This window comes from Delphinus delphis, chromosome 18 (assembly GCF_949987515.2).
Source record: "Delphinus delphis chromosome 18, mDelDel1.2, whole genome shotgun sequence".
Lineage (NCBI taxonomy): Eukaryota > Metazoa > Chordata > Mammalia > Artiodactyla > Delphinidae > Delphinus > Delphinus delphis.
The window spans coordinates 1115971-1141247 of NC_082700.1; the positions used below are offsets into that span (position 1 = coordinate 1115971).

General features: G+C 51.8%; 1 protein-coding gene across 1 annotated transcript; it reads left to right on the plus strand.

The window, feature by feature from the left end:
* Positions 1-1107: 1107 nt before the first annotated feature.
* IL17D (interleukin 17D) lies at positions 1108-25159 on the plus strand. Its single transcript, XM_059995591.1, has 3 exons — positions 1108-2257; positions 2693-2988; positions 24609-25159. Exons 1-3 carry the CDS (start codon positions 1907-1909, stop codon positions 24889-24891), a joined length of 930 nt encoding a protein of 309 aa, XP_059851574.1. The 5' UTR covers positions 1108-1906; the 3' UTR covers positions 24892-25159.
* The last annotated feature ends 118 nt before the right edge of the window (positions 25160-25277 follow it).

Consider the following 25277-nt stretch of genomic DNA (forward strand, 5'->3'; position numbering starts at 1 on the left):
TCGGAGCCCAGGCGAGAGGTGGGGAGGAGAGATCCGAGGAGGGAGACGGAAGTTAGTCATCTCGGGAGAAGTATGTAACTCGGAAAGTGTGACAGGCCCGCGTGTGGAATGGCCATCTGAGATGCGGCGCACGCCCAGCTGTATGAACGAACAGAGTGGGGTTGTTCCAGGCAGATGTCACAGAGCGAAAAAGGAACAAGGGACCAGGGTATTTGCAGGGGCGTGGTGATCGCGTCGAACCACCAACTCTGCCCCAGCCGAGAAGGGAAACTAGGACTTGCGTGGGGTGGCTGGTGAAAAGGCAGGGGCAGCAGACGAGGTCAGACAGCCAGCTACAGGACAGGTGCGGAGAGAAGGTGCTGGTGTCGGGGGCCACTCACACACTCGGACGGACGGGGAGCCGCTCCCGGTAATGAGCGCAGGGGTTGCGGTGGGGGAGCACAGGCTTCCAGAGTCGAGACGTGCTGGGGGAAAGCAGGTGGAGCTGGGGTAGCCAGTTAGAGGCCAGGTCTTGGGTGGCTCCTCCACAGGTGTTAAAGGTGCGGGAATGAGGTGCAGGCGTGGTGGGACCTCCAGGTGCTGCCCGCGAAGACGACAGAAAGAACTCTTGGTGGGGAGACCTGACCTTCGGAGGAGGGAAGGAGGTTTGGATCCGTCAGTAACCCAGGAAGGTAAGTGGACGTAGCCACCCTTACCCCGGCTCCCATGCCAGGGAGCTACAGCCGGTCTGGCACTGGGGGACTGAGTGATCCAGGGGCTGAGAGAGGAACGGCTCTCGTTGCGGAGAACACTGTAGAGGAGTTAGCTTCCAAGGGAACGTGACGAGGCTGCCTTTGAGTGTTTTGTCGCCTTTTTCTCACTCGTCTTAATGTTGGACCGAACTAAGAGCGTGTTTATTTCACACGTTCATAAATATGTTCAGGTTTGAGGGCAATTGACTGCAGACGTTTTGCACCTGTTGAGAAGACAATTTCTCAACTCTGCTTAGCATCACAGAAATGCATTTTATGTTCTATCAAGTGGGCAAGCATCTTCAGTAGTTTATGATCTTTCATAAAATGAAAAGTGTTGGAAAGTAAATACCTTCGTTTCCAAGTAACAGGGGAGGAGAGAGAAGTTGCCATGTTATCAGACAATGGAAGATATTTTGTTGAATAATATATAGAATGAGCGGTGTGGCGCTGTACTGCCTTACCTTTCAAAGGATGAAACTGCCGTCTCCTAAAGGATTCCCACACTTCTCCCACATTTAAAAAAAAACAGTATGTGTTCGTGTACTGATATGTTTATTCCCATTTTACCAGAAAGAACACAATTTCTCTACTAATCAGAAAAAAAGTTTTGTAACCTCAAAACAAACGTTTACTCACCAAGCTGTAAATAGCTTAAATGGCTTAAATTGGAGATTTCTGTGGGATTTTGAGCAGTCAATAGAACAATCCCTAAACTCTTCAGTTATAGAATATTCAAGGCATACAAGTGTTGTTTTTCTACACAGCATAACTGAAATGTAGTTTAACCAGTGATTTACAAGGCAGTCAAATACCAAAGCTGGAAAGCATTTAGAGAACAATTATGTATTTTCTATACCTTCGAAAACCTTTCAGCTGTTATCAATCATTTGTTTTCATTGGCCAAGTATGACTGCCGTAAAATGAGCGTATTCACTAGCCCACCACCTAAAAAGCATTAAGCATTCATTTACAGAATGAACGAACGAGCACGTTTGCTTTGGTTCTTGAAATAGAATTCCCTCGTGTAAGTATATTTTCTTTATTTACAAAGTATTAGGCTTATTTTACATGACTGCGCGCGCTTACAGTCCCGGCATCACGAAGCAGGAGTTCCTGACCCTGTAGCGCCCAAGGATGCCCAGTTCCGGCCATAAAAGTGCAAGCTGGGTAGAATGTTTGGTGCTTGGATTTCGGAGGTGCTAGTGGGGCAGATAAGGACCGCTTCCTGGTGTCTGGGGGAAGGAGAAGCGCCCCCGCCCCCCGTTCGGAACGCTCTCCATCTCCAGTCCCTCAGAGGAAGTCGTGGCGAAGAAGCTGCTTCCAGGCCCCGCGCGCGCCTCTCCAGGTGCCCGTCCCGCTCCCGCGGCGCCTTCGTCCGGGAGGCTCTTCGCGGCGGCCGGACCCGGCCGACTTCCCTTCCAGCCGAGGCGCCTCCTTCCGCTCAGCGCCGCGCGGCTCCGTTCGGGACGTGTCCGCGCCTCCGCGACCACCGGAGCCACTTCGGGGCGATGCTGGGGCCGCCGGTGAGTGCGCGGCGCAGCGGCCGCGTCTCGGTCCCCGGGCGCCGCCGCCCTCCGTCCCGGGCCGCCTCGTGGGGCCCGCGCGCCCAGGACACGCGGGGGCCGCCGAGGGGCCCGGGCGCCGTCATAGGCACTCGCAGCCCGCGGCGCAGCAGCCCGGCCGGCACACGCACACGCGCACCGCGCACCCGCGGCCCACGCGGACCCCTGCTCGGGGCGGCGGCGGCGGGGGGCGAGCGGGCCGCCTCGGGGGAGGGCCCCGGGGTGCCCGCGGGCGGCGCGCGGGCGGGGAGGGCGCGCGGGGGCCGGCGTGGTCAGCACCCATCCTCCGGGCGGGGGCGCGGGGCGGGGGGCGCGGGGCGGGGCCCCGGGGGCGGGGGCGCGGGGCGGGGCGCGGGCCCCTCCTCCGCGCGGCGCTGAGCGCGGCCTGTCCCGCAGGTCTGGGCGCTGGTGGCCGGCGTCCTGCTGGCGCTGTCGCCGGGCCGGGCGGAGGGCGCCCCGAGGGCGGGCCGGCGGCCGGCGCGGGCGCGGGGCTGCGCGGACCGGCCCGAGGAGCTTCTGGAGCAGCTGTACGGGCGACTGGCGGCCGGCGTGCTCGGCGCCTTCCACCACACGCTGCAGCTGGGCCCGCGCGAGCAGGCGCGCAACGCCAGCTGCCCGGCCGGGGGCAGGCCCGCCGACCGCCGCTTCCGGCCGCCCACCAACCTGCGCAGCGTGTCTCCCTGGGCCTACAGGTGAGCGGGCGCGCCGGGGGGCGCGGGGGGCGCCGGACCTGCAGCGGCTCCTTCCCGCAGAGGCCGGGCAGCTCCCTCCGAGGGACCCGCGTTCTCCGTTCACCTTTCCGGTCTTTCCGACGCCCCAGTTTCTTGAGCACCTGTACCTTGTCAGGTACGTGGTTAAGAGGGGTCTACGCGGCCGAGCCCGGGGAGCCTTCGTTGAGTGTTAGAGGACTCTGCGCAGGAGGCTTGTGCGGGGTCTGACGTGGGGTCTTGCGGACGTTTCTCGGGCGCCTGTGCTGGTCCAGGTGCTGCTGGCCTTCGACCCTCCGAGCTCGTCAAGCCTGTGGTCGACAGGAGGGGGGGTGGCGGTCATTGGGAGCAGACGAGGCGGGACGTGATTGGACATGAGGAGTTAAGTGTGCGGTGGTTTAAGCGGGGGGAGGGGGAGGACGGAGGGGCATCGAGCACGCTGGAGGACGGGCGTCATTCCGGGGTCGCTCGGGGGAGAGGTTATCTCGCAGGAAAGCAGCGGCGTGCAGACAGGGCACAGTGTGGTCAGAGTGTCTTCAGCGCACGTATGGCCGTCCGCTTCTTTCCCTGCTGTCGCTGCGGAGTGTCACCGTCCCGAGGGGCTCTCAGGCTGGAGAAAGTGGGATCCTTCGCTGCCACAGCCTCGGGAAAGGGACGGGGTGACCCGGAGGAAAGGGAGGGAGGAGCTCAGGCCGGGGCGGGGGGCGGGGGGGGAGCGGGGGACGGGGAGCGCAGGCCTGGGTTTGCCCTTAGCAGTGTTGCAAGGTTGACATTTATCCTTGAGGGTGTTCTTTCGTTCGAGGAAGCCATACAGCCACTCGTGTTTCGAGAAGCTGTCCCTGAGGGGGGAATACTGGACACACGCAGCTAGGATGGTGGAGGAGGTGAGACCAGGACCAATTTGAATGGCACTGCTTAAAGGAAAAGGGACAGGATTTAGTGGAGGATGGTTCCGTGTGGGACGGAGGGGCCCACAGCGTCCCAGTCCCCACGGTGTGCTGTGCGGGGACGTGCGAAGACCTCCCCCGCCTGCCATGGCGCCCAGCCCCCTCCGCCCCGCGTGCTGGCTCTTCCCACCAGCGGCTGGTGCCCTCGGGACACACCTGCCAGCCATTCACGCTGGTGCTTCGTCTCCGCCTTTTCCTCTTTCTCCCCACCAATCCCAGGGCCCCAAAGGGTGGGTTATTGTCCCGCCCCTCTCTTTCTAGCCTCATGTCACACCCTTGATGTGCGAGGTGGCATCGTGGAAAAACAGACTACACTCTCCTCCCAGGCCAGGCCTTGGCCCGTGGACCACGAGGACCACGAGGCAGCAGGGAAACTGTTAACTCAGGACCTCCTGTTGGGCGCGTCTGCCACGCGTCTGGCTTGGGTTGTGGACGCATTTTAGCAACAGGACGAGGAAGCAGGTTCCCTGGAGGAAACGAATTTAGTGCTGGGCTGCTGAGTTCGGTCCCTGAGAGCACGCGGGCAGAGGTGTGGTCTCGCGAGAGGTCGGGGCTGGAGCGCAGACCAGGAGTTGTCAGCCCGAGAGCTCCCCGTGGTGGAGTTGAGCTGCCCTTGCACGTTGCTGGCACTGACGCCTGTGTCTCCCCAGGAAAGACCCCAGAGTGGAGGGAGCAGGGCGCGGCCTGGGCAGGTAGCTGTCAGGAAGGAACCCAGCATCGCGTGGTTCTGCTTGGGGAGCCTTTGCCCCTCGCGGGCCTGGGCCAGGAGCTACGCCTGCGTCGTTTTTCAGACATTTCGAGCCTCGTGAGGTTGCCCCTCAGCACGGGGAGGCCCAGTGGCTCCACGCTCTGCGGGAAGGATGGTTTCCAGGATGGGCACGGGCCGGGACTGCAGGTGGCTGGCCGCTGAAGCCGGCCCTGCCTGGTGCTGCCGGCAGACCCCGACCTGCGCCTTGACCTCGGATCACCTCCCCAACCTCCCGAGTTTCTGGGAAGATTAGATAAAGCAATACACGTGGCACCCCAGAGCCTCTTTAAGCGGTGTGCTTAGATGTTACTGCCGGGCGGGATCGCGGGCGGAAGAGTGGCCTCACCTGTGCTGTGTCAGCTCAGACTCAGAAGTGCTATTTAAGGCTACAAACAGAGAACTCTTAAAGATGGATAGGGAAATGGACTGCACGTCAAACCCGAAAGCCACGGAAAGGACCACTTCAGCTGGGTAAGCTAGGCTTTAAAATAGAAATTTGGAGTATAAGGTGGCTTTCCGTATCTTTAGGGGAGAGATGGATCATTTGATAAATAGCGTTGGGACTGGGTAAGCAGCTGAAAGGATACAATTGGATCTCACTCGTGTATGGAAATAAGTTCCCGATGACTCAGACTTAAACGTGAAAAGTAAAACCACAAACACACATAAAAACGCAGTCAATTATATTTATACTCTTGAGTGGAGAAGGCCTGTTTTGTAGCTCACAGGCCCCCAAAGTCATTAAAGAGGAGATTGATAAATTTAATTACATAATTATCTGCCATTTCTTCTTGGCAAAATTGGAAAAAAATACAAGGCTAAACTTGCAACCCATGTGACAAAGGGCTTGTTTCATGAAGAGCTCCTACAAACCAAGAAAAAGACCCAGTGAATTGGTATAGGTGATCTTATTTACAAAGCAGAAATAGAGACACGGATGTAGCGAGCAAAGCGTATGGATACCAAGGGGGGAAGATGGGGTGGGATGAATTGGGAGATTGGGGTTGACATATACACACTGTAGATACTATGTATAAAACAGATAAGTAATGAGAACCTACTGTATAGTGTAGGGAACTCTACTCGGTGCTCTGTGGTGACCTAAATGGGAAGGAAATCCAAAAGGGATATATGTATATGTATAGCTGATTCACATTGCTATACAGTGGAAACTAGCAACATTGTAAAGCAACTGTACTCCAATAAAAGTTAAAAAAAAAAAAAAAAAAAGACCCAATGAAAGGAAGACAGAGGCCGTGGTCAGTCCTCATGGAGGGAAGTCACATGACCCCAACTCTGAAAGGAGGACAGACTTCGCCCTCAGGCGTATTAAAACTGTACTGGGGGGCTTCCCTGGTGGCGCAGTGGTTGAGAGTCCACCTGCTGATGCAGGGGACGTGGGTTCATGCCCCCGTCCGGGAAGATCCCACATGCCACGGAGCAGCTGGGCCCGTGAGCCATGGCCGCTGAGCCTGCGCATCCGGAGCCTGTGCTCTGCAACGGGAGAGGCCACAACAGTGAGAGGCCCGCGTACCGAAAACAAAAAACAAAACTGTACTGGGACTTCCCTGGCGGTCCAGTGGTTAAGACTCCACGCTCTTAATGCAGGAGGCCTGGCTTCGGTCCCTGGTTGGGGAACTAGATCCTGCATGCCGCAACGAAGATCTGAGTGCTGGAACTAAGACCCCGTGCAGCCAACTAAATAAATATTAAAGGGGCTTCCCTGGTGGCGCAGTGGTTAAGAATCTGCCTGCCAATGCAGGGCACAGGGGTTCGAGCCCTGATCCGGGAAGATCCACATGCCGCGGAGCAACTAAGCCCGTGTGTCACAACTACTAAAGCCCACGCGCCTAGAGCCCGTGCTCCGCAACAGGAGAAGCCACTGCAATGAAGAGTAGCCCCCGCTGGCCGCAACTAGAGAAAGCCTGCGCAGCAACAGAGACCCAACGCAGCCAAAAGGAAAAAGAAAAAACAAAGCCAACTCTTCTTAAAAAAAAAGAAAATCACTGTGCTGAGAGAGGTGTTTTGGTGGGAGTGCCCGTCCAGGCGAGCTGGCACGGTGTGAGGGGAAGGCTCTCCCTATACTGGGGATGTGACTGGTACAGCTTTTATGCAGTTAGGTATTAACTACGACAATTTCAAATCCCTATTTGCCCCTCCCCCTTCCCTCTCCCCAGTGGTAACCAACCACTAGTTTGTTCTCTGTGTCAGTCTGTTTCTGTTTTGTTATATTCTTTTTTCGGATTCCACATACAAGTGACAACATGGTATTTGTCTTTCTCTGTCGGAATTATTTCACTAAGCATAATACCCTCCAGGTCCATCCACAATGCTGCAAGTGGCAAGATTTCATTCTTTTTCTATGGCTAATATTCTATGGCTAGTATGTACGTCTTCTTTATCCATTTGTCTGTTGATGGACACTTAGGTTGCTTCCATATCTTGGCTAGTGTAAAAAATGCTGCAGTGAACATTGGGGTGCATGTATCTTTTCGAATTAGTGTTTTCATTTTTTTTTTTTGGATACATACCCAGGAGTGGAATTGCTGGATCATATGGTAGTTCTATTTTTGTTTTTTCTTGAGGAATCCTCACACTGTTCTCCACAGTGGCTGCACCAATTTACATTCCCAACAGTGCACAAAGGTTCCCTTTTCTCCACATCCCTGCCAACATTTGTTATTTGTGTTCTTTTTGATGATAGCCATTCTGACAGGTATGAGGTGATATCTCATTGTGGTTCTGATTTGCATTTCTCTGATCAGCATTGTTGAGCATCTTTTCATGTGCCTTTTGGTCATCTGTATATCTTCTTTGGAAAAATGTCTATTCAAGTCTTCTGCCCATTTTTTAATTGTTTTTTTTTGTTTGTTTTTTGATATTGTGTTGTATGAGCTGTTTATGTATTTTGGATGGTAACCCCTTATTGGTCATAACACTTGCAAATATTTTCTTCCATTCAGTAGATTGTCTTTTGTCAGTAGTTTCCTTTGCTGTGCAAAAGCTTTTAAATTTGTTTATTTTTGCTTTTGTTTCCTTTGCCTTAGGAAACAGATTGAAAGCAATATTGCTACAATTTATGTCAGAGTGTTCTGGTTATGTTTTCCTCTAGGACTTTTTTTTTTTTTTTTTTTTGCTGTATGCGGGCCTCTCACTGTTGTGGCCTCTCCCATTGCGGAGCACAGGCTCTGTGGCCATGGCTCACGGGCCCAGCCACTCTGCGGCATGTGGGATCTTCCCGGACCGGGGCACGAACCCATGTCCCCTGCATCAGCAGGCGGACTCTCAACCACTGCGCCACCAGGGAAGCCGTCCTCTAGGACTTTTATGGTGTCTGATCTTACGTTTAGGTCTTTAATCCATGTGAGTTTACTTTTGTATATGTTGTTAGAGAATGTTCTAATTTCATTCTTTTACATGTAGCTGTCCAGTTTTCCAAACACCACTTATTGAAGAGACTGTCATTTCTCCACTATGTATTCTTGCCTCCTTTGTCATAGATTAATTGCCCATAAGTGTGTGTGTTTATTTCTGGGCTCTCTATTCGGTTCCAGTGATCTGTGTGTCTGTTTTTGTGGCAGTACCATACTATTTTGATTACTGTAGCATTGTAGTATAGTTTGAACTCAGGGAGTGTGATTCTTCCAGCTCTGTTCTTCTTTCTCAAGATTGGCTTGACTATTCAGGGTCTTCTGTGTTTCCATTCAAATTTTAAAATTATTTGTTCCAGTTCTGTGAAAAATGTCATCAGTGTTTTGATAAGGATTGCTTTGAATCTGTAGATTGCCTTGGGTAGTTTGGTCATTTTGACAGTATAAATCCTTCTAGTCAGTTAACACGGTGTATCTTTCCATCTGTGTCATCTTCAGTTTCTTTCATCAGTGTCTTATAGTTCTCTGAGTACAGGTCTTCTACCTCCTTAGATTTATTCCTAAGTATTCTTTTTGATGATATGGTAAATGGGATTGTTTCCTTAATTTCCATTTCTCCCAGTTCATTGTTAGTGTATAGAAATGCAATATATTTCTGTGTATTTATTTTGTATCTTGCAACTTTACTGAATTCATTGATGAGCTCTAGTAGTTTTCTGGTGGTGTCTTTAGGATTTTATACGTATAGCATCATGTCAGCTACAAACAGTGAAAGTTTTACTTCTTCTTTTCCAGTTTGGATCCCTTTTATTTCTTGTCTGATTGCTGTGGCTAGGACTTACAATATTATGTGGAATAAAAGTGGTGAGAGTGGGCGTCCTTGTCTTCTTTCTGATCTTAGAGTAAATGCTTTCAGCTTTTCAGCATTGAGTGTGATGTTAGCTGTGGGCTTATCATATATGGCCTTCGTTATGTTGAGGTATGTTTCCTCTATACCCACTACTGGAGAGTTTTTATCAGAAATGGATGTTGAATTTTGTCAAAAGCTTCTCCTGAATCTATTGAGATGATCGTAATGGTTTTTATTCTTCAATTTGTTAGTGTGGTGTATCCCAATGATTGATTTATGGATGTTGAAAAATCCTTGCATCCCTGGGATAAATCCCACTTGATCATGGTGTATGGTCCTTTTAATGTATTGTTGGAATCAATGTGCTAATGTCTTGTTGGAGATTTTTGCATCTGTGTTCATCAGTGATATTGGCCTGTAGTTTTCTATTTTGTGTGATATCTTTGTCTGGTTTTGGTATCATAGCATGAGTTCAGATGCATTCTTTCCTCTCTGATTTTTTGGAATAGTTTTAGAAGGATAGGAATCAACTCTTCAACTCTTCTCTAAATGTTTAGTAGAATTCACCCATGAAGCCATCTGGTTCTGGACTTCTGTTTGTTGGGAGTTTTTTTCTTTTTTTTTCCAATTACTGATTCAGTTTGATTACTGGTAATTGCTTTGTTCATATTTTCTATTTCTTCCTGGTTCAGTCTTGGGAGATTGTACACTTCTAGGAATTTGTACATTTCTTCTAGGTTGTCCATTTTATTGGCATGCAGTTGTTTATAGTAATCTCTTATGATCCTTTGTATTTCTGTGGTATCAGTTGTAACTTCTCCTTTCTCATTTTTGGTTTTATTGATTTGGACCCTCTCTCTTTTTTCTTGATGAGTCTGGATAAAGGTTTATCAACTTTGTTTATCTTTTCAAAGAACCAGCACTTAGTTTCATTGATCTTCTTATTCGTTTTGTTTTGTCTGTATTTCATTTATTTCTGCTCTGATCTTCATGGTATCTTTCCTTCTACTAACTTTGGGTTTTGTTTGTTCTTTTTCTAGTTCCTTTAGGTGTAAGGTTAGGTTATTTATCTGAGATTTTTCTTTTTTCCTGAGTGTGTATCGCTGTAAACTTCCCTCTTAGAACTGGTTTAAAAAAAATTTTTTTTTAAATTGAACCATAGCTTATTTACAATTTTGTGTTAGTTTCTGGTGTAGAGCAAAGTGATTCAGTTATGTATATACACACATATATGTATATATATTCTTTTTCATATTCTTTTCCATCATGGTTTATTACAGGATACTGAATATAGTTCCCCGTGCTATACAGTATGGCCTTGTTTATCCATTTTATATATTGTAGTTTGTATCTGCTAATCCCAAACTCCTAATTAATCCTCCTCCCCTTCCCCTTTGGTAACCACAAGTTTGTTTTCTATGTCTGTGAGTCTGTTTCTGTTTTGTAAATAAGTTCATTTCTACCATATTTTAGATTCCACATATAAGTGATATCGTATGATATTTGTCTTTCTCTTTCTGACTTCACTTAGTATGATTATCTCTAGGTCCATCCATGTTGCTGCAAATGGCATTATTTCATTCTTTTATGGCTGATATTCTATTGTGTATATATATCACACCTTTTTTTTTTTTTTTTTTTGTGGTACGCGGGTCTCTCACTGTTGTGGCCTCTCCCGTTGCAGAGCACAGGCTCCGGACGCGCAGGCTCAGCGGCCATGGCTCACGGGCCCAACTGCTCTGTGGCATGTGGGATCTTCCCAGACCAGGGCACGAACCCGCGTCCCCTGCATCGGCAGGCGGACTCTCAACCACTGCGCCACCAGGGAAGCCCCTATATCACACCTTCTTGATCCATTTATCTGTTGATGGACATCTGTGTTGCTTCCATGTCTTGGGTATTTAGAATAGTGCTTCTGTGAACACTGGGGTGCATGTATCTTTTAGAATTAGGGTTCTCATCTTTTTAAAAAAATGTTTATCTATTTGGTTGCACCTGGTCTTAGTTGCGGCAGTCAGGCTCCTTAGTTGCAGCTCATCAGCTCCTTAGTTGTGGCTTGCGATCTCCTTAGTTGTGGCAGGAGGGCTCCTTAGTTGTGGCATGTGAACTCTCAGTTGTAGCATGCATGTGGGATCTAGTCCCCTGACCAGGGATCAAACCCGGGCCCCCTGCATTGAGAGTGCGGAGTCTTATCCACTGTGCCACCAGGCAAGTCCCTAGAGTTTTCATCTTTTTCAGTTATGTGCCCAGGAGAGGGATTGCAGGATCATATGGTAACTCTATTTTTAGCTTTCTGAGGAACCTCCATACTGTTTTCCATAGTGGCTGCACTAATTTACATTCCCACCAATGGTGTAGGAGCGTTCCCTTTTCTCCATACACTCTCCAGCATTTACTGTTTGTAGACCTTTTTAAAAAAATTTTATTTTATTTATTTATTTTTTGGCTGCATTGGCTCTTCATTGCTATGTGCGGGCTTTCTCTAGTTGTGGTGAGCCGGGGCTACTCTTCACTGCAGTGCACAGGCTTCTCATTGCGGTGGCTTCTCTTGTTGCAGAGCACGGGCTCTAGGCGTGCAGACTCAGTAGTTGTGGCGCACAGGCTTAGTTGCTCCGCAGCATGTGGGATCTTCTCGGACCAGGGCTCAAACCCGTGTCCCCTGCATTGGCAGGTGGATTCTTAACCACTGCGCCACCAGGTAAGTTCGCATGTATCTTTTTGAATTATGTTTTCTTCTGGATATATGCCCAGGAGTGGGATTGTGGGAGCATATGGTAGCTCTGTTTTTAGTTTTTTAAGGAACCTCCATACTGTTTTCCATAGTGGCTGCACCAATTTACATTCCCACCAATGGTGTAGGAGCGTTCCCTTTTCTCCACACACACTCTGGCATTTATAGTTCTTTTTTTTAATTCTTTTTAAAAAATTAGTTTTTATTTTTGGCTGCATCGGGTCTTCGTTGCGGCATGCGTGATCTTTCCTCGCAGTGTGTGAGCTACTCTCTAGTGGCGCACAGCCTTCTCTCTAGTTGTAGTGTGTGAGTTTTCTCTTCTCTAGTTGTGGTGCGCAGGTTCCAGAGTACGTGGGCTCTGTAGTTTGTGGCATGAGGGCTCTTGAGTTGAGGCATGCATGCTCAGTAGTTGTGGCGCACGGGCTTAGTTGCCCCATGGCATATGGGATCTTAGTTCCCCGACCAGGGATTGAACCCATGTTCCCTGCATTGCAGGACAGATTCTTTACCACTGGACCACCAGGGAAGTCCCGCATTTGTTGTTCGTAGACTTTTGGATGATCGCCATTCTGACTGGTGTGAGGTGAAACCTCATTGTAGTTTTGATTTGCATTTCTCTAATAATTAGTCATGTTGAGCATCTTTTTATGTGCTTTTTGGCCACCTGTATGTCTTCTTTGGAGAAATGTCTATTTAGGTCTTCTCATTTTTTGATTGGATTCCTTGGTTTTTTTGATATTGAGCTACAGTGTTGTATATTTTGGAGATTAATCCCTTGTTGGTTGCATCATTTGCAAATATTTTCTCCCATTCTGTGGGTTGTCTTTTCATTTTGTTTATGGTTTCTTTTGCTGTGCAAAGCTTTTAAGTTTAATTAGGTCCCATTTGTTTATTTCTGTTTTTATTTCCATTTCTCTAGGAGGTGGATTCAAAAAGACATTGCTGAGATTTATGTCAAAGAGTGTTCTGCCTGTGTTTTTCTGTAAGAGTTTTATAGTATCCAGTCTTACATTTGGGTCTTTAATCCATTTTGAGTTTATTTTTGTGTATGGTGTTAGAGAATGTTCTAATTTCATCCTTTTACATGTAGCTGTCCAGTTTTCCCAGCACCCCTTATTGAAGAGACTGTCTTTTCGCCATTGTACATTCTTGCCTCCTTTGTGGTAGATTGGCCATAGATGCGTGGGTTTATTTCTGGGTTTTCTATCCTGTTCCATTGAGCTATATTTCTGTTTTTTTTTTTTGCCAGTACCATACTGCTTTGGTTACTGTGGCTTTGTAGTATAGTCTGAAGTCAGGGCGCCTGATTCCTCCAGCTCTGTTGTTCTTTCTTAAGATTGCTTTGGCTCTTCAGGATCTTTTGTGTTTCCATATGAATTAAAATTTTTTTGTTCTAGTTCTATGAAAAATGCCATTGGTAATTTGATAGGGATTCCGTTGAATCTGTGGATTGCTTTGGGTAGTATGGTCACTTGAACAATATTGATTCTTCCAATCCAAGAACATATCTCTCCACCTGTTTGTGTCACTACACTTTCTTTCATCAGCATCTTATAGTTTTCAGACTACAGGTCTTTTGCCTCCTTAGGTAGATTTATTCCTAGGTATTTTATTCTTTTTGATGCAATGGTAGATGGGATTGTTTCCTTAATTTCTGTTTCTGATATTTTATTGTTAGTATATAGGAATGCAACAGATTTCTGTGTATTAATTTTGTATCCTGGAACTTCACCAAATTCATTGAAGAGTCTAGTAGTTTTCTGGTAGTGTCTTTAGGATTTTCTATGCACAGTATCATGCTCCTATGTATACGCTCTGCCACTACTACCCGTCTCCATCTCATTGTGCTTCCTTCTTTATATCTTTAGTTGTAGAACATCTTTTCTGGTAGTTTCTGGTCTTTTTTTTATTGGTAGTTGCTCTGTAAATATTTGTCATTTTGGTGAGCTTGGGGGTCTTCCTGCTCCACCATCATGGCCAAGCTCCAAGAAAGGGGCCGAAACATCTTAACTTTAAAGTGGAAAGAAGGGAAATTTACCAACCGCGAGGAAAGAGCAGACACTAAAGAAACCGAGCTTCAGCGGGTCACGACAGCCGTCGATTTCCCAAGAGTCTTGGCTCCAAGGGAACTGTTTGCTCTCGCCAGTTGTGGGCTCCCGGCAGAGGCCTTACTTGCCTTCACGGAGGTCAGAGCCCCCGGGAGCCACAGCCTGGGGACACAAGGAACTGGGTGGGGAGAGCCAGGACCCAGGTCCAGACCGCTCTGGTTCCCCTGGCTGTGCTCCCCACATATGGGCTGTTAGAAAAGCAACATTCAGCCTCCAGAATATAAAAATATTTTCTCACTTACTTTGTGTCATCGTGTTTGTTTCTCTTAAGCTTTAGAAACAAATACGACAAAAATAAAATCAATGTGATTGCTCAGTAAGTTTTTTAAAGTCACATTGACACAGTAAGAAACATATTGTAGGAGTACTGAGGTTTATTACAGTTTAAAGACACACATTGACACCCCGAAGATACACGCCCACCAGCACTCCACGTAACTTGTTTACATTTCTCAATTTTGGGTCTTAGTCTAAAGGTAGCTTTTCTCTAGGATGTGAATAATGCACAACAATTTATTTTTAGGCTTTGCTACTTTTCTTTATAAATTCCTCCTGGGAATTTAAGCAACTACACCTACGTTTATTTTGCAATAGACAACTCCATGGGTCACAATAGCAGCAAGGGAATAAATGGAAAGAAAAAGAAACAGGACAGGGAGGTCGAGGGACCTAACGGGAGGGGCAGGGGGGCCACCCGCTTGTGGGCACATCGGCCCTTTACGGGTGAGCCTGCACTGGGGGTACCAGCAGGGGCGCTGGCCAGGTGTTAGGAAGCGTCAGGAAAGTGGAATCTTCGCACGGAGAACCCAGGTTGGCTCTGCTCTGTGGCCGGGACTCTCAGCAGGGGACTCTGGGAGCAGGGCGGCAGCAGCGACAGCTCCCAGCTTGTGGCGGGGAGAAGGTCACCACTGTCTCTGGCCGGGCCAGCGAGATGCCCGCGGCGATGACCTACACGTTCCCAGGAGCCGGTGGGTGGATATTCAGCCACGCTGGTTTCAGGAGGGCTGAAACAGGAAGGGCGCTTCTGCTCACCCCTCCTCCGACCCTGAGTCCGCCACGCCACCCCCGAGCGTCGCCTCCGCGCCCCTTCCCCAACAAGTGTCGCCCAGTTGTCCAATCCACTGTGCGAGGCGGTGCTGTGGACATCGCTTTTTCTTCATTATGTTGTCCTTCAAATTGTAAAAGAATGTTAATTAGAGAAAGTACAGAGGTGAGAAGCATCATGTTAGAGAAGGTCCGCCCCCTTTCTAATGTTCCCGCTTGTTTCTCTCGTGCGCCCCCTCCCCCCGGGTGCACGGTCAGACTGTGTCCCGGCACCGAGAGCCCAGGTCCCCACAGACAGGAGCCGCAGCTCCCAGGGAGGTGGCCGGCAGGGGGCAGCACCGGCCAACCCACCCGCCCGCCGGCCCCGGTCATCTTTGAACCTGGGGAGACCTTGCTTCTGTCTGTTTTCCGTTGGCAAGTTCACTGACGCCTGGCGCCGGGCTTCGTTATTCTAATGATTTAGAAGCAAAGCCTTTCTGCCTTCCCGGGTTTCTCAGTACAGGTGTCGTGTCCTCTCTGTTAAGAAGGGCAGGGAGGGAGGAAAGGACGGAGGCAGTCGACTGCCATTGGGGGTGGGGCTCCAGTGACAGCACAGGACATTGGGCTCGGGAGGGGACATCGTCAGACTCCGTGGTAGAGAAGGAGAAACTCATCATTTAAAGCAGCTTGGTAGGAAATGGTGGTATTTCTCCCCCCAAATATTTTTATGCATAAGTGACTTTAATTGGTCCACGTCCTGCACGATCTTTTTCTCTGAGCTGCTCGGCACACAGCGGGCTGGGCTGCGGCCACCAGCGTTCCAGAGTAAGAAATAGAAGCGTTGTCGGGAGCGCCGTCGTGGGGTGACGGTCTCTCCTGAAAATAGGCCGTTCGTTTTGCTTTGAAGGTTGTCTTCTCTGACTGCTGGGTCTTGTTCTACGTAAGATGAGTGAATATTCCATCCCGTCGTCCCCTGAATAAAACGTCTGTGTCCTTCACGCGGGTGGAAGGATTGGGTGGCGAGCACGCCTGCCGCGTGCTCTTGGCCTTGGTCTTGTGGAAACGACACACGAGGCTTGAAGGAGGGCAGTGGGTGCCTGGCTCCCGCGGTCAAGGGGAAAATGACCTTCCAAAATGCTCCCAGGATGAGGCGCAGCGTCTGGGCTCGTGTTCCGTGTGGATTATTCCTCACACCGCGCACGAGGTGCTTGGCCCGCCCGCCCCAAGGACGGACGCAGCGGACGTGGCTCTAACGCCAGATTCTGCGGCTTCCCTGGACAGAGAGTCCAGGCCGCCGTGGCAGGAGCTCTGTTTTTCCTCTGAAGAGATTCTTCCCAGCTGCCCGGAATGTGTGGCATCTGCCCTGAGGGAGAAAAGGGCCCTAGAGAAGCTCTGGCTCATTCGTTCCCTGGCTCCCTTTCTCTGTCCCTCAGCAGGGCTTTTGTCCTGAATCGTCTTCCAGATTCTTTCCAAGTGTCTCTGCTCTTCCCTGAGCTCCCAGGTGGTCAGGTCTTGCATGGAATCAGCAGGTCACCCTTTTCCAATGGCCCCGTGGTGGTAGGGCTGAGCCCCTGGGGGCCTCGGGCCCCTCGTGCGGGGCTGACCCTTGGGGGCTGGGCCGGGCCTTCCAGGCTCCGCGGGGACCAGCCTGGCGGCAGAGGAGCCAGTGGGTCTGCATCGGCCTCCCTGGCTTGGGGTCAGGGCTGTCCGAGGCCAGGCTGAGGATCGCAGCTCGGTGGCCTCGGCCCAGGGTCACTGACCCCTGGACGTCCTCGCCGGCATAGGGCCAGGTGCGCCCGCGGGGACGGCCTCAGGGTCCATGCGGTCAGGTCCCTCTGCCTCCCAGCTGGTCCCATGTCCTCTTCCCCAGGGACACACACTCAGGTTCTCGTCGGGTGGGGCCGTGTTCGGGGCTTACTGGCAGCCGTGGTGAAAGCCCGTCCGGCTCGACCGGAGCAACAGGAGGGCCAGCGGCGCCGCACGGGGGGCTGCTGTCTCCTGTCCCTGCGCCCCAGGTGGTCAGACCCGTTGGCACAGACCTGCCTCAGTGCCCTGTGGTCTCTCAGACCTGGGCCCAGTGGCCTCCCCCGGGTCTGGTCAGGACTGTCCAGGGGGCTTTTAGACCTGGCCCGGCCCAGCCCTGCGCCCCCCTGAGCTCCACAGCCCTGGGGAGGGGACAGCATCCCAGCAGGGAGCAAGCCAGTCGCAGCGCTGCTGTCCATGCTGGCTCAGCAGTGACCTTGTGGGCTAATTAGACTCCTTGGCATGGGCGTCCAGCGGGAGGGTCCTGAGATGGGGGCTGGGGGGATGGGGAAGTGCCCCGGTTGTGTGCAGTCACCCCCTCGGAGGTGCTGGGGGGCTTCTGTCTGGGGCTCCCAGACACGAGCCAGGCGGTCACTTGGCAGCCAGCGGGCTGAGCTCCTGAGTGTGGAGGGAAGTGTGGGAATCCGGGGTTGAACAGGCCCCATGCCACACGGTTCTGAAAACCACAGTTTGGAAACCTTGTTTCTGCCTTAATTGCCCACGTCCAGGAGAAACAGCGCTTGGGAAAAGACACTGTCCCCCTCAGCTTCCCCGAGGGCCGCCCGATGTCCTCCCGTTACCAGCGTCTTGAAGGCGGGTAGAGCAAAGCCCTTCCTGTTCTTCCTCGCAGCTGTTTAGACTGCTCTGGGCCCTTTTCTCTCTGTACGAGTTTTAGGATCCGCCTGCCAAGTCCTAAGAGAAATCTACGAGAATTGCACTGACTTCATAAATTACTTCGGGGAGAGTCTCTGATATCTTAGAAACTCAGGGGATTACAGGCGTCTCTTCTAAGCAGAAAATGTTGATAAAAATATCACTATTAGTCCTGCCATCAAGAAGGTGGAGGAAGCAGCCCGCCCATCAAATCCATCCCATACACTTTGCAGAGAACCAGCAGGGGCGATGACTCGTCCAGTGTCACTGGTTGGTAACCAGGTTGGACCAAAATTGTAAGTTCAGGACACTGACTCCAGGCCACCCCTTTAAGAAAGTCTGTTTTGACCTTGGGATCTGGGGACCCCGGACTGTTGAGGCCACTTGGTTCCATCCGTTGCTTCTGGGCAGAGGGGCCTTTCCCCACTTCTTCCTGGCTTTGGGGCCTGGGGTCTTGGGATTGCTGTGAAAGAAGTGATCACACAGCCTCTGCTGTATGAAATTAAACTCATTTGTGTTTTGCAAAGAGGGAGGATGGGTTTATGCATAAACACGGTGGCGGCTCTGCCGGTGACCTGCTGCACTCCTCGGGGAACTGCCTCGAATTGTTTCCTACCCTGTCCAGGGCCCGAGCGGCTCTTTTTCTGGCCCTGCCGTCACTCACATTCCTCTGGGCTCGGTTTCCATCCCTTCTCCTCACGTCCTTTGTTCCTGGATTAAGCTGGTCCAGCTGTCGCTCCCTGCGGCCAAGCTTCACACGTGGGGTCCCTGCAGAGGGGACCTGGCCTCGCTCCTGCATGTTCCCTCTGGCTGGGTGCGCGCGCACGGTGGCAGCAGAAGCGGGAAGGCTGAGGCAGTGGGCGCTGGGGGCCATTCGACCGCGTGTCCTTGCGGGGCGACAAAGGATCCCTGCTGGCAGCTTTCTTTACCCCGAAAGCACTCCTGAGGATTTTCCCAGAATCTCAGGGCAGGGGGGTGGGGTGACGGGCCTGCGTCTGTCCCATGTCCCGAGGCTTCTGGACTTTGCTCCTGAGCCCCACGCCCCGTCATGGTCCCCGCCGGCCCCCTACCTGCAGTGCTCGGTGTCGGGTGGGATGGACGCGTTGCACCCCATCCCGTGGGAGCACATTTCTATCCTGAGAGAAACGCCGGCCATGACTGCTGAGCCATCCATGTTCCCATCCCAGGTGGGGTGGGCAGGGGTCCCATGGTCACAGTGCCTTGGCCAGAGGTGTCCCTGTGACAGTGGAAACTTCAGTCCCTCGGGCCAACTGGCGGGAGTCGGGGGGGTATTTTTAGTCGGATGAGGCTTCTGACCCGTCACCACATCCAGGCGGCCATCAGGTCCACCTACAAAACTAGCACGTGACACGGGGACTGTCACCTGTGTAGAAAGAGAAACCCCAGTTGTTTGAAAGGAATCTTTACGCCCTCAGGTTGGGGCCTCCCTCCCACACCCGATTCTGTCCCATGGCTGCGTCCACACAGCCGTCTACACTGCCGTCGGCACGAGCTTCCTGTTGTCAGCCTGAACCTGTCTGCGTCTCACAGCCCCTTGTGGCTTCCGGGACCCGTAACTCCAGACTCTCTGCTCTGGGCTCAGGGGTCCTGCCACGTCGCAGATTCCTTCGCAAGTCCCTGCCCCACCGCACACACGCGTGTAGACACACACACACACACACACACACACACGCGCGCGCGCCACTTCCCCTGGCTCCCTCCCCCACTACCTGCGAGCCCAGCCCTCTGGCCTCACCTCACCCCTGGGCCTCCCCTGGGTCCCATGCGCGGGTGTGTCCGACCCCTGGCTGCGCGGCGGAAGCTTGAAAATCGAGGCTCACTGCTGACCTGCTGAGACAGGTTCAGAGGCACACGGTCACTCTGTGTGTGTGTGTGTGTGTGTGTGTGTGTGTGTGTACACACACGTTTGGTAGTTTCTCTAAAAGGTAAAGACTCTTTGTTAAACAAAACCACAATACCATTGAACACACCTAAAATTGAATACTTCCTTCATATCTTCAAATAGTCCAGTTTAGATTTTCTTGATTGTCTCGTATTTGTAAAACTTAAAGTTTTTTCTTTTATTACTTAATTCTTTGCTTTGAAATTTAAACGTAACAGGAAAATTTGTGAAATTAGTACAAGGAAATCCCTGTACCCTTTACCCAGACTGCCCAAATGTCAGCATCACAGCTCAGCAAAGTTACCAAGATGAGGCGCTGTGTGGATATGGCGCCATATTCTGAACTGTGACCTTCAGAGGGTTCCTATTCGTGCCTCTTCCCTGCCCCAGGGTCCAGCCTCTGCAGCTCAGGGCCCTTCAGTCTGTGACAGTCCCTCAGTCCTTTGTCTCTCGTGGCTATGACACTTCCCATTGTTTTGTCCAATGTCCCTAAGGGTTTGATATGTTTTTTAAGCAACCATATGGTTTCTCATCCAAATGGAAACACTTGGGAATTGGGGCTCAACTCCTAGCTGCACCTGGTCGGCTCGTGTAAACCAGGTCAGCGATGCCCCAGTACTTTTATCACTCTGCTCAAGGTGCTCCGGTTTTTAAATTGAGATACAGTTGACATGTTATTAAGTTACAGGTGTGCAATGTAATGACTCAATATCTGCATATACGGCAAAATGATCACAGTAAATCTAGTTAACGTCCGTCACCACAGAGTTATACATCTTTTGTGCATGATGAGAAATTTTAAGATGTACTCTCTTAGCAACTCTCGAATATGCTATATTGTTTTTTTTATACGTCTTTATTGGAGTATAATTGCTTCACAATGCTGTGTTAGTTTCTGCTGTATAACAAAGTGAATCAGCCATATGCATACACATGTCCCCATATCTGCTCCCTCTTGTGCCTCCCTCCCACCCTCCCTATCCCACCCCTCTAGGGGGTCACAAAGCACCGAGCTGATCTCCCTGTGCTATGCAGCTGCTTCCCACTAGCTATTTTACATTTGGTAGTGTATATATGTCCATGCCACTCTCTCACTTTGTCCCAGTGTACCCTTCCCCCTCCCCCTGTCCTCAAGTCCATTCTCTATGTCTGCGTCTTTATTCCTGTCCTGCCCCTAGGTTCATCAGAACCTTCTTTGTTTTTCAAGATTCCATATATATGCATTAGCATACGGTATTTGTTTTTCTCTTTCTGACTTCACTCTGTAGGACAGACTCTAGGTCCATCCACCTCACTACAGATAACTCAATTTCGTTTCCTTTTATGACTGAGTAATATCCCATTGTATATATGTGCCACATCTTCTTTATCCATTCATCTGTCGATGGACACTTAGGCTGTTTCCATGTCTTGGCTGTTCTAATAATGCTGTGATAATAATGCAGTGATCATACGTCTTTTCAAGTTAGTGTTTTTGTTGCCTTGGATAAATACCCAGCAGTGAAACTGCTGTATTATTTAGTAATTCTATTCTTAATTTTTTTGAGGATTCTCCATATTATTTTCCAGTGTCTGCACCAACTTATGTTCCCACCAACAGTACACAAGAGTTTCCTTTTTCTCCTCATCTTCACCAACTTATTTCTTGTCTTTGGGTGGGTGGGTGGGGGGGGGCGTGTTGTGTCTTCGTTGCTGCGCACGGACTTTCTCTAGTTGCAGCGAGCAGGGGCTACTCTTCATTGTGGTACACAGGCCTCTCGTTGCAGAGCACGGGCTCCAGGTGTGTGGGCTTCAGTAGTTGTGGCTCATGGGCTTTAGAGCGCAGGCTCAGTAGTTGTGGCCCATGGGCATTGTTGCTCCGCGGCATGTGGGATCTTCCCGGGCCAGGGCTCGAACCCATGTCCCCTGCATTGGCAGGTGGATTCTTAACCACTGCGCCACCAGGGAAGTCCTCTTGTCTTTTTGATAATAGCTATTCTGACAGATGTGAGGTGCTTTTGATTTGCGTTTCTCTAATAATGAGCGATGTTTGAGCATCTTTTCATGTGCCTATTGGACATTTATATGCCTTCTTTGGAAAAATGTCTATTCAGGTCTTGAGCCCATTTTTTAATCAGATTGTTCTTCTGGTATTGAGTTATATGAGTTCTTTGTATTTTGGATATTAACCCCTTATCAGATATATGCTTTGCAAATACTTTCTGCCATTCAGTGGGTTGCCTTTTCATTTTGTTGATGATTTCTCAAGGCTCTTTTAATATTTAGGTTCCCCTGCCTCTTTTTTCCCTCTTGGAATGAAACCTCTGTTGAGTTTCTTTTATTTGGTATCTATACACTTATGTGAATGATCTCACTTAACTACTATTCATATCTAATAATTTAAAAATCTCCGTCTCCAGCCAAGATCTCTCTTGGGCTCCAGACCGGCTTCCACTCTAGTCTGAGGGACCTAAAATTCCGTCTGACGGGGTCACTTCTCTTTAACATCCTTCCTCTTGCCTTCAGGGTCAGATCCAAATTCCTGTTAGGAACTGGAGGCCCCCCTGGAGGCCCCCCCAGATGGCTCCAGCCCCAGCTCTTGGTTCTTCTCCTGTGCTGCGGCTCCTATAACTGACGTGGTCCCTCACATCTAGGCTTTGACCTCTGCCCTAAATGCCCTTTCTCCTTCGTCATCTGGATGAATCCACCCAGGTTCCACTTTACCAGGAAGCCTCCTCTGCTGTGATGGCCTGCTTTAACTCTTTGTTTCTTTGTATATTTATCCCCTGAGAGGGTGAGTCCTTGGATGGTAGATTATTATAGTATTTCATCTATATTCCTACTGCCTGAAACACCACTGGCCCTTAGGTGTTTGTTGAATGAATGTTGAATGTGATTGCAGACATTATAAATTCCTTTTCCTTCAATGTAAGTTAGGGTCTAATCTTGACCTAAGGGTCTGGAGGACAGGAAGCTGAGGAGTCCAGACTCACCACCACCCTCTTACCGTCTACTGAACTCTTCCTCTATGCAGGCGCTGTGGTGGGCTTGTTAGAGCATGAGAGTGAGTCCAGATACAGTCCTTACCCTTCCCTCACAGGGGAAGATGTGGAAAATGTGCAGTTTTGTCTGAGAGGCCCAAGGTGTTATGAGGATATGGGGAAAGAAGAGGTTAAATCTGACGAAGGAAATCTGAAAACTCTGGAAGATAATGAAGATAATGACTTGCATTGGACCTTAAAACATGGCAAGTCTTTGCTGAGTTGAGATTGGTCTGGGGGAGAGTTCATCTTGAGCCAAAGCTTAGCCGTGGCCCCTGCCAGGCGTCCCGCTCTGGGGGCGGGTGTCGGGCACGCGGACGGCTGGGAAGGTATGTGGGCGAGGGGCAGGTCGCGGAGGCCTCTAAAGGCGAAGCCGAGGAGCTGGGGTTTTTCCTGACATGACCGCCCCTGCCCGACAGGGGGTGTGGGGGGGCCTCTGCCCCGGGAGGGGGTGGGAATGAGGCATTATGGGGGTGGAAAAGCTGGAAAAGTAAAGTTCTTCCAAAGGCAGCACGGAGGGAAAAGCGATGAGACGCTTATAAAAGATTTTCACCTGCTTGTGGTAATGCGGGCCGGGTGGGGTTGCTGTGGGTCTCCGTGTCCCGGGGGCAGGCAGGTGCCTTCGCAGGCCAGCCCCGCTGCCCTCCTCCTGGCGCACAGATTTCCAGGGCCCCTCCTTGCACAGCAGTGAGAAGGGAGTCAGAGCCAGGCCTCCCTGCCCCCCGTTGCTATCCTCCTGGTCACCCCGACTTCTCCCCTGACCTCATCCCCACATCCACATGGTGGCCAAGGACTCAGAAATGTCCCTCTGGGCTCTGGGATGCTCAGGGGCAGGGCGGTGTGGTCCCTGAGTTTAAGCACCACCCTCCGTCTGGTCGCATCCTGAGGCCCGCCCCGCCCCTCCCCACCGGCCTCCTCCCTCCCTCGGGCCCAGCTCGGGCCCAGGCCTGACCCTGCCTTAGTTCTTTCCTGCTGTGTAAGTGGCATGCAGTTGGTGTCAAGCGTGAAGATACCGTTCCTGAGGCTGTCCACAGGCCATGGGCAGCTGGCCCGGTTGACGCGGCCTCCAGTCCCCCACGCTTGACAGCTGGTCAGGTTCTGCCTCCCGGCCCAGTTTGCCCAGTTCACCCATTGTGTGCCTTCCCACCTCTGCGCTTTCGTTAACTGGTTCTCAGAAGGTCCTTCTCATCTGGAAACTTCTTCGCTTGGCTGGTGCCCTGCAGTCCTGCACGGTGAGGGCCGAGGGACACTAGTCCACAGAAGTTGCGTGTGAGGGACAAGAAGCTTCTGGAAGCCTGGCGACGCCCTCCCCGCGGAGCCCCAGGTCCCAGGGGTGGGCACGCTTGGGCACATCTTGCTTGGCCCGTTTCCTTCCTCGGCTCCCCTCGGGCCAGCGCGCGGGGGCCTTCCCGGGCGTGGTGCTTGTGGACGTATGGATGCGTGTCCCTTGCGAGGTCAGGTCACGGCTGTGACTCAGACTTCAGCGTCACGAGGACCCAGCTCCAAGAGTAGGAAGGCAGATGAACAGAAATGAGAGTTTGGGGTCTTGGCGATCCCATGAGGTGGGGCAAGCGTCCCCATACAAGGGGACGTTAGGGAGGAGCCCTGGGTTCCATCAGTGACCTCCTGGTTTCAGGGAGGCGAGGGCAGGGTCCAGCCAGCAGCCACAGGATCGTCCTGGCTGCCGACACTTGGGTCTTGGCATCTGACCAGAAAGCAGGGAGACCTGGAGGAACACGGAAGTGGTCCAGTTCAAGGCATCCTTCACTTCCCACCTGTCCTGGGCAGCCAGTCCTTCCTGCCCGCCCCCCACCGCCTGCTGTGACTCGGCCCCTTTCCCACACGCGGGAGGGAGGGCACGTGGACCCTGATGGACAGTGGGATGCAGGGTCTCCTGGACAGGTAGTGTCTGGCAGCCGCCTCTGCTTGAGGCTCTGTCAGTGGCGGGGAGGCCAGGGTCGGCCCAGCCTGGGCCCGTGGGGTGGTGAGGGCCCAGAGCAGGGTGGCTGGGGGCATCTCATGGAGCACGCGGGCTGTGTGGTGTACACCACTCCTGCGGGCACTGGTGCAGAGTCTGAGCGTTTTCAGGGAACGTGGCGGCCGTCAACCGTCTTCACTTTAATACAGTGAAGGCCAGGGGCTGCTCGGCTTCAGCCCCTCGCGTAGTCAGTGACCCCAGCCCCACCGGCCCAGAAGCCAAGCCCTCAGGGCCCGTCCTCTCCCTGCAGGATCTCCTACGACCCCGGCCGCTTCCCCAGGTACCTGCCCGAGGCCTACTGCCTGTGCCGGGGCTGCCTGACCGGGCCGCGCGGGGAGGAGGATGTGCGGCTGCGCAGCGCCCCAGTGCTCGTGCCCGCGGTGGTCCTGCGCCGGACCCCGGCCTGCGCGGGCGGCCGCGCCGTCTATACCGAGGAGTACGTCACCATCCCCGTGGGCTGCACCTGCGTGCCCGGGCCAGACAAGGATGCAGACGGCGCCAACTCCAGCCTGGACAAGCCGGCCCGGCCCTGAGCACCCATCCCCAATCCGGGGACCCCGAGGCCCCGAGGAAACTCGGACGGAGCACCCAGCGCTGGACTGGACTGGACTGCGTGTGAGCCTGACCTCCTGCATCCCCCAGGCTTCCTCTTGGGCAGGAGCGCAGGGCGGTGAAAGGTGGCGGGAACCAACCACGTCGCAGCCCTGTGTGGGCGGCCCAAGGCTGGGGCCACCACAGGTGACCCGCTTCGCCAGAGTTCGTTGAGGCTCCCGGCCACCGGCCCCTTCAACCACGGGTAATAGCACTGCAAGGACTGCTGGGAGGGCACAGAGCCTCGAGGACAACACTTACCACCTTTTTTTAAAAAAGTAGAATATATACCTTCTTGTTTATTCAGGTATTTTCAGTAGGGGCAGAA